This window comes from Macaca mulatta, chromosome 3 (genome assembly GCF_049350105.2).
Source record: "Macaca mulatta isolate MMU2019108-1 chromosome 3, T2T-MMU8v2.0, whole genome shotgun sequence".
Classification (NCBI taxonomy): domain Eukaryota; kingdom Metazoa; phylum Chordata; class Mammalia; order Primates; family Cercopithecidae; genus Macaca; species Macaca mulatta.
Window position 1 is genome coordinate 58,675,000 of NC_133408.1, and position 14,035 is coordinate 58,689,034.

The 14,035-nt window shown below is 41.8% G+C and overlaps 1 protein-coding gene and 1 pseudogene across 3 annotated transcripts in view; both read right to left on the reverse strand.

Annotated features, from left to right (window-relative positions):
- Positions 1–14,035, reverse strand: part of TPST1 (tyrosylprotein sulfotransferase 1) — a 147,213-nt gene that overhangs the window by 6,275 nt on the left and 126,903 nt on the right. For all 3 annotated transcript variants that reach the window (NM_001257855.1, XM_077994695.1, XM_015133366.3), the window contains 1 exon segment: positions 1,441–1,491. In NM_001257855.1, coding sequence (NP_001244784.1) covers positions 1,441–1,491 — 51 coding nt within the window.
- Positions 9,838–9,950, reverse strand: LOC114677205 (U6 spliceosomal RNA; annotated as a pseudogene).

The window sequence follows — 14,035 nt, forward strand, 5'->3', positions numbered from 1 at the left end:
ATGCCTCACCGTAGTACACGCTGGGTAAACAACTGGTGAATAAGTGAATGAATGGATGAATAGTAAATATATGTGAGTAAGAATATGCCTTGCAAGTACTTTGAAGCACTCAAGTCATATGTATCAATTACTGGCGGCTGAATGTTTTTAGACAAGGGTCAGGAAGGAAGAGGCTTCAACTCTGGTGTGAGACATGGCTTCCCTCAGAGAGGGCAGCCCATTTACTCCAGGCTTGCTTCAGGCAACTAGACTTCACACAAGTCTATGAGGCGGTGTTGTTTCACCAATCTCTATCTGGAACGCTTTTAGAAACTGAGTTCAGAACTGAGTCTCCTTTTCCTACTGACAAGCTAATCACTGACAGCAGCAGCCTGGAGGCAACATGCATCAATGCCATGCTGGCAAGGGAAGTTGGCCGCACTCAGGCCATGGGTGCCCATTTTTTCTGACTTCTATATGGGGATGACAGGTGATGCCGAGGCAGGACGCGGGCTCCTCTAGGCATGTCAGCTGCAAGACTCCCTGTTTCTTTCCAACCCAGGAAACAGGATTGGAATGCAAGTCCAATCTAGACTCATGGCAACCTCCACCTCCCGGGATCAAGCGATCCTCCTACCTCAGCCTCCCAAGTAGCTGGGACCATAGGCCTGTGCCCCCATGCCTAGCTAATTTTTTCTTTTTAGCTAGGCAGTCTTGTTCTGTCACATAGGCTGTAGTGCAGCGGTGCAATCTTGGCTCAGCAACCTCCACCTCTCGGTTCATGTGATTCTCCTGTCTCAGCCTCCCAAGTAGCTGGGATTACAGGCACCTTCCACAATACTTGGCTAATCTTTGTATGTTTAGTAGAGTTGAGGTTTCACCATGTTGGCCATGCTGGTCTTGAACTCCTGACTTCAAGTGATCCACCGACCTCGGCCTCCCAAACTGCTGGGATTACAGGCATAAGCCACCGTGCTGGCTTTAATCCTTCAAACTCTTGGTGTCCTTCCCAAGGGCCAGTAACTGTGTGCATAATATATTTATAAGTCTTCTGGGCTCCAAATGAGAAAAGCCAAAGGGGCATGGATGTACAGTATACACAGTAGGAACAGAGAGTGTCGCTGCAAATTTTTATTTCAAATTAGGCACTGGAAGGCTGGAGTAGCTTTACCCACTGGGTGGCTTGTGCAGGACCTCAAACAATCAGCATTTCGTTATCAATAAAGTATTTCCCTGGTTTTGGGAGACATTGAGCTCTCTGAAATTAAGACTGTGTTAAATTATTGTTAAAATCAACAAGTCCCAGAGGCTGATCTTTCTTCCACCAGCACATACCATTATCTCTTCTTTTCTTTTTGGTTTCTTGTTTCTGTCTTTTTAATTTCATTATCTCTTTAAAAATATTACTTCAATGCAAGAGCCAATCTAGTATACATCAGGAGGAAAAAGCAGACACCGTACCTGTGGTTTTTCTTTAAGAAAGTCAGGTAGTTGGAATTCTCCCTTATAGACCTGGAAAAACAAAGGAGGCATGAGTTTAAGGCAACAGGTCCAGTCCCCATCATTTCAGGACATGTGCCATGCCTGACCATGGCCGGGTTTACTGCTCCACTGCTGGGGAGTTTAGAATGAGAGAGAAGCCTGTCGGTCCAAGAGCAGCCAGTGGGCAGGACTGACGGAAATCCCCATTCACTGCGATTCCCTCCTGCCCTGTGTTTACCGAGTGCTCACAGATGCGGGCTGGCTAGGAGAGGGCTCAGGGTACCTGAAAAACAAAAGCACCCTGACTGCCAAATCCCAATCACTTTAGCTGAGAGAGGAAGCAAGCCCTAAGGCAATCTCTCTGAAGCAACCAACACAGAACTCACACAGTTGAGGAACAAGCTCCTGGTTCCTTTTGAATTCTCCAAGGATACAACCCTGGATTTAAGCCAACTTTACTTTCCTCAATTTACCCAGTATTCCCATGGTGATTTGAATTTGAATATTAAGTGATTCTTAAAATGATATATACCTTAAATCTCATAAAATCTTATAATTAAAAACGTATGCTTTAATATATAAAAATGTCTCCAATACATGCAATAATTAGGAATCATTTTTAAAATACCATTTATTACATTTAAAAGCCCACTGAATATGTAAGAGTAAATCAGTGAAAGATATATAAGACCTTAACACAGAAAACTATAAAACACTATTGAGAGAAATTAAAGACCCACATAAACAGACATACCACTTTCAGAGACAGGAAGATTTAACATAGTACAGATGGCCATTCTCCTCAAAGAATTCCCAAACAAAATTCTAGCATGCTTTTTTTTTTTTTTGGAGGGGAAGGAGTAATTTCAACTTGTTTGTAAAACTTGAATGAAAATACACAGGGCCAAGAATAGTCAAGGTAGTTTTAAAAGAATAACAAAGTAGAAGAACTTATTCTACCAGATATCGATACATTATTATTATACAGCTATAATTATCTACATTACATAGCTCTAAGCATTAGCTAAGTTAATGATATAGCCATAAGAACGACAGTTTTTGGCACAGGGATAGACAAATATATCAATGGAACAGAATGACAGGTCTAGAAACAGCCCCTAAGATATGGATGCCTGGTTTATGGCAAGGTGGCACTATAGAACAGTGCAATGAGAATGCATAAATAAAAAAAGTGCTCTATGCATATAATGATATACTATACAGCAACAGAAAAATGAACTCTGCTACATTACCAAGAACACAGATGAATCTTAACATACAATAAGGAGGTGGGGAGCCAGATTCCAAAGAATAATATACTATGTCTTCATTTAAAAAATTTAAAGCTAAGTAGGTAAAACGAATCAATGATCTTAGAAATCAGGATACTGTTTGCCCTGGACAGGAAGGAGGTGGTAGTGATTTTGAGAGAGAGAAGCTGAGGGAGGCTTCCAGGGTGCTGGTAATTTTCTGTGTTGATATGAGTAGTGATTATGAGCATGTGTTCATTTTGTGAACATATCAGTTATTGATAAATGACTGGTGTACTCTATGTGTGATATACTACAACAAAAAAATTCAATAAATGAATTAAGTCAGTGGTTTAATGTTAAAAATTTACTGTTAAAATACACATATATTGGCTGGGCACAGTGGCTCACGCCTGCAATCCCAGCACTTTGGGAGGCCAAGGCGGGTGGATCACGAGGTCAGGAGATCGAGACCATCCTGGCTAACACGGTGAAACCCCGTCTCTACTAAAAAAAAAACAAAAAAATAGCCAGGCGTGGTGGTGGGCGCCTGTAGTCCCAGCTACTCAGGAGGCTGAGGCAAGAGAATCGCGTGAACCCAGGAGGCGGAGCTTGCAGTGGGCCGAGATCGTGCCACTGCACCTCCAGCCTGGGCGACAGAGTGAGACTCCGTCTCAAAAAAAAAAAAAGTATCATTTAAGTACAAAGATGTTTATTTCAACACCGTTTGCAACAGCAAAAAAACACCTGGGAACAAGTAATGTCAATCAAGAGTGGAAAAGCAATCCACTAGGAAGAAGTTTGATAACCACTGGAATTGCGATTGTAACAAGAAACGAAGGAAAGTTATTGGAAGGACAGTTACTGGATGGTCCTTCAGAGCACAGAGAAATCTCAGTGCTGAATCCTAAGCCTAAAAACCTAAAGAAGTTTCTCCTTTTACTGATCCATCTAAATATAATAGCCGCATTACTTCGGAGGCTCAGAGAATGAACACACTTTTTTTTCCTGCAGTGCCTAAAACCTGGTCTATTTTTTGTTTTTCTCTGCTACAGTCTAGGAGGCCTAAACTGAAGTAGAGACACAAGGCTTACAGATAAGGTATTTCCATGGAGGTGCGTGGCCCTGGAAGGTGAACAGGGTGCAGGATAACAAAACTGCAGCTACTAGGAGTGTCTCAAAGCTCCCATCATCTCCCCTAGTCAATGGGGGCTGGCCTAGCTGTTCCCAAACACTGCATGTTCTCACTCATAGGTGGGAATTGAACAATGAGAACACCTGGACACAGCGTGGGGAACATCACACACCGGGGCCTGTCGTGGGGTGGGGGTAGGGGGGAGGGATAGCATTAGGAGATATACCTAATGTAAATGACGAGTTAACGGGTGCAGCACACCAACATGGCACATGTATACATATGTAACAAATCTGCACGTTGTGTACATGTACCCCAGAACTTAAAGTATAATAATCATTAAAAAAAATCTGCATATAAGAATCATTTGTTCGGCCAGGCGCAGTAGCTCAGGCCTGTAATCCTAGCACTTTGGGAGGCCAAGGCGGGCGGATCACCTGAGGTCAGGAGTTCGAGACCAGCCTGGCCAACATGGTGAAATCCCGTCTCTACTTAAAATACAAAAAATTAGCTAAGCGTGTTGGCGGGCGCCTGTAATCCCAGCTACTCAGGCAGCTGAGGCAGGAGAATCACTCGAACCTGGGAGGCGGAGGTTGCGGTGAGCCGAGATCACTGCATTGCACTCCAGCCTGGGCAACCAGAGCGACACTGTCTCAAAAAACAGAATCATTTGTTCTACCCTGACACCACAACTCGGATGGGTCCAGCTTGCTGAGGTGGGAAGCCCTGGGAGCTGTGTATCATGTTAGCACTCGCTTCCATCCACTTTGCCTGCCTATTGTCTGTGGGGTCAGAAGACACCATGCCAGTGGAGGGGCTGAAGCTACTAGAATGTTTTGTTTGTTTTGAGTTTTTTACCAGATTCTCACGTGTCCTTCCTTCTCCCTCTATTCAAGAAATGAAGTCCCAGCCCCTACTTTCCAGGCCCCAAGGGCATACACTGCTCAGGCCCATAGTCCGCTCTGGTCCGTGCCCTGGCTGCTTTACAGAACCAGTTCAGTTCGGGCCTGCCCCAGTTCCTCTTCTCTTGTTAGTGGGTTGGGGTCTCAAGTGACTTGACTTTTTTTTTTTTTTTGAGACGGAGTTTCGCTCTGTCACCCAGGCTGGAGTATAATGGCATGATCTTGGCTCTCTGCAACCTCTGCCTCCCACATTTAAGTGCTTTTCCTGCCTCAGCCTCCCGAGCAGCTGGAATTACAGGCATGCATTACCACACCTGGCTAATTTTTTGTAGTTTTAGTAGACATGGGGTTTCTCCACATTGGTCAGGCTGGTCTTGAACTCCTGACCTCAGGTGATCCGCCCACCTCAGCCTCCCAAAGTGCTGCAATTACAGGCATGAGCCACTGTGCCTGGCCAACTTTTCTTATTTTCACACTCTCTCAGACATTCAGACACTGAATCTCCTCTTTGAGCTAGCCTCTTTTGCTAGAATTTATGCAGAAGGTTTAACTCAAGCCCAGGCAGTCATACAGGTGTCAGTGGCAGAGCAAGGCTCACAGGCCCCACCCCAGGGCTCTTCTATTAAACCACACTCATTGCATCCTACATTGCCATTAGCAAATCTATGGTGAAATCTTTCTTACTCTTTTTGGCTTGTTATAAAAAGCATAAGGCCTAACAAGGAAATATGAGTGGGAACATTCAACACTCTAAGTCCCTTCCGAGTACTGACAGTTCCAGATAGGTAAGGCTTATATGAAGAAGAAAAAAAAATCCTAGGTATGTGATGTTACAAATGTAATAAAAAACCAAAAGGGGTCAGGGTAAAATATCAGATAAAGCTCAAGCAAAAAATCAGTGGGCAGCTGTCTGGAGATTTTCTTCTTTTAGTATCCTCTAGGGAACAAATGCCTCAAAAGTTAGGAACTGTAAAACCGAGAAAAATAACATTTTCCACTGACAAAGCAATTTCTGCGCAATGCAGGAAACTGACCCACTATATTGCCTACACAAACAGCAGAGCTAGAAATGGAATTTCCTTTGGTTAACAATGTTTCTGGACATCTGAATATTTTCAGGCACTAAAAGAGAGAGGATTCTGCTTGACAGCAACGAGATAGGTATTCAGAATCCAAATGTTTCTACAAACCCTCCCACCTCAAGCACTGAAGAAAAAGACAAAACTAAGCTTCTGATTTGAAGGGCAAATTGAAAATACAAATAATTGAAAAACCCGCTAAACTTTACTATTTTCTATGCATCAGGCTGGTATTAAGCAGGTGCCTCCTCATCAAATCACACAATCTCCTGAGGAGGTATTATTCTCTTTTTACAGATGAAGCAACTGAGGCACAGAGAAATTAAGTAATTCATAGACAGGTGGTGAAATGGGAAGCTTCTGTAGTAATACTAGATTGGATTTCAATCATTGTAGTTGCTCTGTTTAGACTGCGGTATGGAGTCTATAGCAATAATCCAGAGAAGAGATAATGATGGCTTGGACCAAGGAGATAGAAGTAGAAGGGGAGGATTACAGATTTTTTTTTCTAATTACATCTCAATATGCTACAAGACAGGATGTGGGATGTGAGGGACAAGGAGAATCAAGAATGACTCCAAGGTGTTTTGCCTAAGCAACTACCAACTGGAAACATGGAGTTACCATAGGTTGGTAGGGCTTTTCTTTCAATACTTTAAATATTTCACTCTGTAAGTCTGATAGCAATGAGACAATAGAAAGAAAGGGCATCCAAACTAGAAAGGAAGAAGTCAAATTATCCTTGTTTATAGATAATATAACCTTATATTTGGAAAATCCAAAAGACTCCACCAAAAAAACTATTAGAACTAATAAATTCAGTAAAGTTGAAGGAGACAAAACCAACATACAAAAATCAGTAGCATTTTTATGTGCCAGCAGTGAACAATCTGAAAAAGAAATCAAGAAAGTAATCCCATGTACCATAGCTACAAATAAAATAAAATACTTCTTCTCAGAAATAGAAAAAACAATCCTAAAGTTTACCTGGAACCATGAAAGATCCAGAATAACCAAAGCTATCCTGAGCAAAAAGAACAATACTGGAGGAGTAACATTACCTGAATTCGAATTATACTACAGAGTTATAGTAACTAAAACAGCATGGTACTGGCATAAAAAGAGACATACATACCAATGGAATAGAAGAGATAACCCAGAAACATATCCAGACATCTACAGAGAACTCATTTCCAACAAATGTGCCAAGAACATACATTGGGGAAAGAACAGTCTCTTCAATAAATGGTGCTGGGAAAACTGGATATCTATATATAGTAGAATACAACTAGATACTTGCTCACACCTATAATCCCAGCACTTTAGGAGGCCAAGGCCAGTGTGGATCACTTGAGGCCAGAAGTTTGAGACTACCCTGGGCAACATGGTGAAACCCTGTCTCTACTCAAAATACAAAAATTAGCCAGGCATGGTGGCATACACCTGAAATCCCAGCTACTCAGGAGGCTGAGGCATTAGAATTGCTTGAACCTGGGAGGTGGAGGTTGCAATGAGTTGTGATCACACCACTGTACTCCAGCCTGGGAGACAGTGAGACACTGTCTCAAAAAAAAAAAAAAAAAAAAGAAGAAAGAAAGAAACTAGATCCCTATCTCTTGCCATATACAAAAATCAAATCAAAATGAATTAAATACTTAAATCTAAAACCTCAAACTATGAACCTACTAAAAGAAAACATTTGGAAAACTCTCCAGGACATTGCACTGAGCAAAGATTTCTTGAGTAATACCCCACAAAGACAGGCACCCAAAGCAAAAATGGACAAATGGGATCACACTAAGTGCAAAAACTTCTATGCAGCAAAGGATACAATCAACAAAGTGAAGCGACAATTCCCCACATGGAAGAAAACATTTGCAAACTATCCATTTGACAAGAGATTAATAACCAGAATAGATTAAGAGCTCAAACAACTCAAAAAATCTAGTAATACAATTTAAAGATGGGCAAAAGATCAGAATAGACATTACTCCAAAGTAGACATACAAATGGTAAGCAGGTATATGAAAAGGCACTCAATATTACGTCATGACCATCAGGGAGATGCAAATCAAAACTACAATGAGATATCATCTCACACCAGTTAAAATGGCTTTTATCCAAAAGACAGGCAATAACGATGTGGAGAAAGGGGAACCCTGCTACACTGCTGGTGGGAATATAAATTACTACAGCCATCATGGAGAACAGTATGGAGGTTCCTCAAAAAACTAAAAATGGAACTACCATATGATTTAGAAATCCCACTGCCAGGAATATACCCAAAAGAAGGAAAATCAGTAAATCAAGGAGATATCTTCATTATCACGTTTGCTGCAGCACTATTCACAATAGCTAAGATTTGGGATCAATCTAAGTGTCCATCAACAGATAAATGGATAAAGGAAAGATGGCATATATATATATATACACACACACATACACACACATACATACACACACACACACTATCCAGCCATAAAAAAGAATGATCCTGTCATCTGCAACACCATGGGTGGAAATGGGGGTCATTATGTTAAGTAAAAGAAGCCAAGCATAGAAAGACAAACTTTGCGTGTTCTCACTTACTTGTGGGAGCTAAAAATTAAGACAGTTGAACTCATGGAAATAGAGAGTAGAACAATGGTTACCAGAGGCTGGGAAGGGTAGTGGGTAGGTGGGTAGGGGAGGAGATAGCTAATGGGTACAAAAATATTATTAGATAGAAGGAATAAAATCTATTATTTGATAGCACAACAGGGTGACTCCAGTCAACAATTTACTATATATTTAAAAACAACTAGAGTATAAAGATGGTTTGTAATACAAAAAAATGATAAATGCTTGAGGTGATGGATACCTCATTCATTCTGATGTGATTATTACACATTGTATACCTGCATCAAAATATCTCATGTACCCCATAAATACATACACTTACCAGGTAACCACAAAAATAAAAATACAATTAAAAACATAATAAATATAGAAATATTTCACTCTCCATAAGTAAGGTGTTTTTTGTCCTCTAGGTTTTTTCAGGATGTTATCTGATTTTCTGCTATTTGATTATGATATGCCTAGGTACAGACTTTCTTGTATGTATTTATTTATCTATTTATTATGTTATTATTTTTTTTTGGAGATGGAGTCTCACTCTGTCTCCCAGGTTGGAGTACAGTGGCGCCCAGCTCACTGCAACCTCCACCTCCCAGGTTCAAGCAATTCTCCTGCCTCAGTCTCCCGAGTAGCTGGGATTATAAGCACCTGCCACCAGGCCCGGCTAATTTTTGTATTTTTAATAGAGACAGGGTTTCACCATGTAGGCCGGTGTAATCTGACCTCAAGTAATCTGCCCACCTCGGCCTCCCAAAGTGCTGGGATTACAGGTGTGAGCCACCCCACCTGGCATTTGGTATTTATCTTGCTTGTTTTCTTAACTTTCTAAACTGGATTTGTGGTTTGATGTCTGTCTTTAGTTTTGAAAATACTCAGACATTATTACTTCAGATGGTTCTTCTATTCCTTTCTCTCTTTTCCTGTTTTCTTTTCTCTCTTTTCCTGTTTTCTTTGCCTGTAGTCCCAGCTACTCGGGAGGCTGAGGCAGGAGAATGGCATAAGCCCAGGAGGCGGAGCTTGCAGTGAGCCTAGATCATGCCACTGCACTCCAGCCTGGGCAACAGAGTGAGACTCTGTCTAAAAAATAAATAAATAAATAAGAAATGTTGGCTGGGTGAGGTACTTCACACCTGTAACCCCAGCACTTTGGGAGGCCAAGGCGGGTGGAACACGAGGTCAGGAGTTCAAGACCAGCTTGCCCAAGATGGTGAAACCCCGTCTCTACTAAAATTACAAAAATTAGCCAAGCGTGGTGGCAGCTACTCGGGAGGCTGAGGCAGGAGAATCGTTTGAACCTGGGCAGCAGAGGTTGCAGTGAGCCAGGATCATGCCATGCACTCCAGCTTGGGTGACAGAGTGAGACTCCATCTAAAAAAAAAAAAAAATTAGAAATGTTTTTTCTATGCTTCATGACCTTACATATCATCCTTGCACAGGGCCATGTTGTACATGTTGTGTCTCTGTATTGTTCCAATTTTAGTGTATGTTCAGCCAAAGCAAGGACTTAAATATATATAATTTCATAACTGTCCCACAGTTTTTGGATATCCTATTCTTTTCCTTTTTCTTTTTTGTGGAGTCAACAGATCTCTCTCTGTTGCCCAGGCAGGTCTTCAATCTTGGTCTCAAGTGATCTTCCCACTTGGGCCTCCTGAAGTGCTGAGATACAGTGTGAGCCACCAGGCCCTGCCATGTTCTGTCATTTTCATTCTTTTTTCTCTTTGCAGTTTAAGTTTTGGAACTTTCTACTGACATATCTTCAAGCTCACTGAGTCTTTCCCAGGTTATCTATTGTCCTTCCCAGTCTATCAATAAGTCCAAAGGCATTTTTCATTTCTGTTATAGTATTGTTTATTTCTAGTATTTCTTTTGGGTTCTTTCTTAGAGTTTCTATTGTCTGCTTATGTTATCCATCTTTCTTGCATGTTGTTTACTTTCTCCATTAGAGCCTTTAGTGTATTAATCATACTTACTTAAAATTTCCTGTCTGATTATTCCAAAATTGCTGCCATAAATGAGTTTGGCAATGGTTCTGATTCTTGTTATGCCTTATGCAACTTTTGATTTTTGTCTTTTAGCATGTCTTGTAAGTTTCTGTTGAAAGCAGACATGATATACTGTACAGAAGAAACTGCAGTAAAGAGTCCTTTTGCTTGAGGCTTTATGTTTCTCTGGCTAAGAGTTGGGTTGTGTTTACTGTTTTGTGTAGCTGTATAGGTTAAATGTCCTTTAGTGTCCTTTTTCTAAATCAATTTTTATTTTAGATTCAGAGGGACTTGTGCAGGTTACAAGGGTATTTTGTGTGATGCTGAGGTCCGGCGTACAACTGATCCTGCTACTCTGGTCGTGAGCAGAGTACCCAATAGGCAGCTTTTCAACCCTTTCTCCCCTCCCTCTCTCCCCTGTCTTGCAGTCCCCAGTGTCTACTGTTCCCATCTTTATGTCCATGAATACCCAATGTCTAGCTCCCACTTAGGAGTTGGGAACATGTAGTTCTGGTTGTTTCAGCATTAATTCACTTAGGATAATGGCCTCCAGCTGCATCTATGTTGTTGCAATCACATCCTTGTTTTTGTATCTCTTACCGTTTCTTGGTTTCCCTAAAGACTCCTTATTAAAACAGGGTCTCAAAATTAGTTCGTTTAGCAGTAATCCACTATCATTATACAGGAGACAGATCGGTGGTGGTGAGGTGTCTGTGTGGTGGGGGGAGTGTCCTATAACCACATAATTAGTTCTCAGTCTTTTAGTGAGCCTGTGTGCCTGGGCCGTGACTTTCACAAGGGCTTCTCAGGTTCCCTTCTCCCCCCATTAGGTAAGACAGGAAGGCTAGAGAGGGCTGCGGTTGGGTGTTTCCCTTCTGATACACTTTGGGTATTTTTCCCCTCCAACTCAGGCTGAAATGTGATTCCCAGTGTTGAAGGTGGGGGCCTAGTGGGAACTGTTTGGGTCATGGGGCCAGATCCCTCATGAATGGCTTGATGTTGTCCCTGCACTTACGAGTGAGTTCTTACTCTATTACTATGGTTCACGCAAGAGCTGGTGCGAGATCTGGTTGTTAAAGAGTCTGGCACCTCCCTCCCCTCTCTCTCTTGCTCTCTCTCTCTATGTGCTGTGCCTGCTCCCCTTTGTGTCCCACCATAAGGGAAAGCTTCCTGAGGCCTCACCAGAAGCTGAGCAGACAGATGCTGGTGCCATGCTTCTGGTACAGCCTGCAGAAATGTGAGCCAAATAAACCCCTCTTCTTTTTTTTTTTTTTTTTTTCTTTGTGAGACGGAGTCTCGCTCTGTCGCCCAGGCTGGAGTGCCGTGGCGCGATCTCGGCTCACTGCAAGCTCCGCCTCCCGGGTTCACACCATTCTCCTGCCTCAGCCTCCCGAGTAGCTGGGACTACAGGCGCCCGCGGCCACGCCCGGCTAGTTTTTCATATTTTTTAGTAGAGACGGGGTTTCACCATGTTAGCCAGGAAATAGTCTCGATCTCCTGACCTCGTGATCCGCCCGTCTCAGCCTCCCAAAGTGCTGGGATTACAGGCTTGAGCCACCGCGCCCAGCATAAACCCCTCTTCTTTATAAATTACCAGTCTCGGGTATTTTATAGCAATGCCAAATGGACTAACACATCTTCCTCCAGGTCAATTAGGCTCTGGTAAAGCGCATGTCAATTAGGCTTGATAAAACAGTTTACTTTGAGAGCAAACCATTGCTAAGGAGTGCTCTGGCTTATTTCAAGATGAGGATTCCCCTTCTCCCTACCTGAAGCTTGAGGAGATTTTCCTCTTTACCCTGAGAATCCATCCGGTGAGGTTTCTAGAGGTAATCTGTGATTCTCAGTATGTACCTTTCCCTCCAGTTTTGGGGAGAATGGTTTGCCCTGAAACCTCAATTTTCTGATTGAAGAGTTGATTTTTCAGTTTTTGCAGCTTGTCTTCATCCTTGGTGTTCTACAATTTCATGGTACTGTGGTTTATTTTCTTCACTCAATGGTATTGGAAACAGATGCATGTCCATCTATTCCTACATTGTTACTTTGATAATATCCTGCTGTTCATTTTCTCTATTCTCTTTTTCTGGAATTCCAGTCAGTTAAACATTGGACAACTTGAATTTTGCTTCCCCGTTTCTTATCTTTTTTCTCTAAGTCATCTCGTTTTCTCTTTTTGTTTTATAAGGTATTTTCTCAACTTTATTCAATCACTGATTTTAAATTTCAGCTCTTATTTTTAGTTCCCAAGCTTTCTGAATGTTTTTGTTTTAGAAAATAGCAATTTATTCTTGTTCCTTCACCTTACCTCTACAAGAATATTAATTACAGTTCATTTACATTTTTTCTTTTGCTTATTACATTGTTTTTGTTATCTCTGAGGTACATTTTTCCCTTTCTTTTGGTCTCTCTTATGTTAGAGATGTTCTGCCAATTTCTGGCGAGTCTTGGCTATGAAGCACTACAAAGTTAACTGGAGTTCTGTATATGAGAGTTGAGTATAATTATGGGTGTGCTTTCTCAGCCAGCCTTTTTGTCAGGATTCTCCAAGTATAATTTTGTAGGTCTAGGCCGAGTGCAGTGGCTCACACCTGTAATCCCAGCACTTTGGGAGGCCGAGGCAGGTGGATCATGAAGTCAGGAGTTCAAGACCAGCCTGACCAAGATGGTGATACCCCATCTCTACTAAAAATACAAAAACATTAGCCAGGCGTTTGTGGCGGGTGCCTGTAATCCCAGCTACTTGGGAGGCTGGGGCAGAGAACTGCTTGAACCTGGGAGACAGAGGTTGCAGCAAGCCAAGATTACGCCACTGCACTCCAGCCTGGGCAACAAAGCGAGACACTGTCTCAAAAAACAAAAATTTTGTAGGTATTTTATATACCTATGTGTGTATAAAATTTGTGTACATACATATAGAATCAAGGTGTTTTGGCTACCATAGCTTTGTGGTATTCAAAGTCAGGCAGTGTGATGTCTCCAACTTTGTTCTTTCTGCTCAGGATAGCTTTAGGTATTCAAGGTCTTCTGTCATTCCACACAAATTTTAGGATTTTTTTTCTATTTCTGTGAAAAATGTCATTGGTGTTTTGATAGAGATTATACTGACTCTGTAGATTACTTTGGGTAATACTGACTTTTGAGATGGAGTCTCGCTCTGTTGCCCAGGCTGGAGTGCAGTGGCGTGATCTTGGCTTGCTGCAACCTCTACCTCCCAGGTTCAAGTGATTCTCCTGCCTCAGTCTTCTGAGTAGTTGGGATTACAGGCGCCCGCCACCAGGCCTGGCTAATTTTTCCATTTTTAGTAGAGATGGGGTTTCACCATGTTGGTCAGGCTGGTCTCGAACTCCATAACAATATTAATTCTTCTAATCCATGAGTATGAAGTATCTTTTCATTTTCTGTATGTCCTCTTCAATTTCTGTCATCAATCTTTTATAGTTTTCATCACAGAGATTCTTCACTTATTTGGTTAAGTTTATTCCTAGGTATTTTATTTTTTGTAGCTATGTAAATGGGATTGCTTTTCTGACTTCTTTTTCAGATTGCTTGCTGTTGATGTACAGAAATGTTACAGATTTTTGTCATGTTGATTTTGTACCCTGAA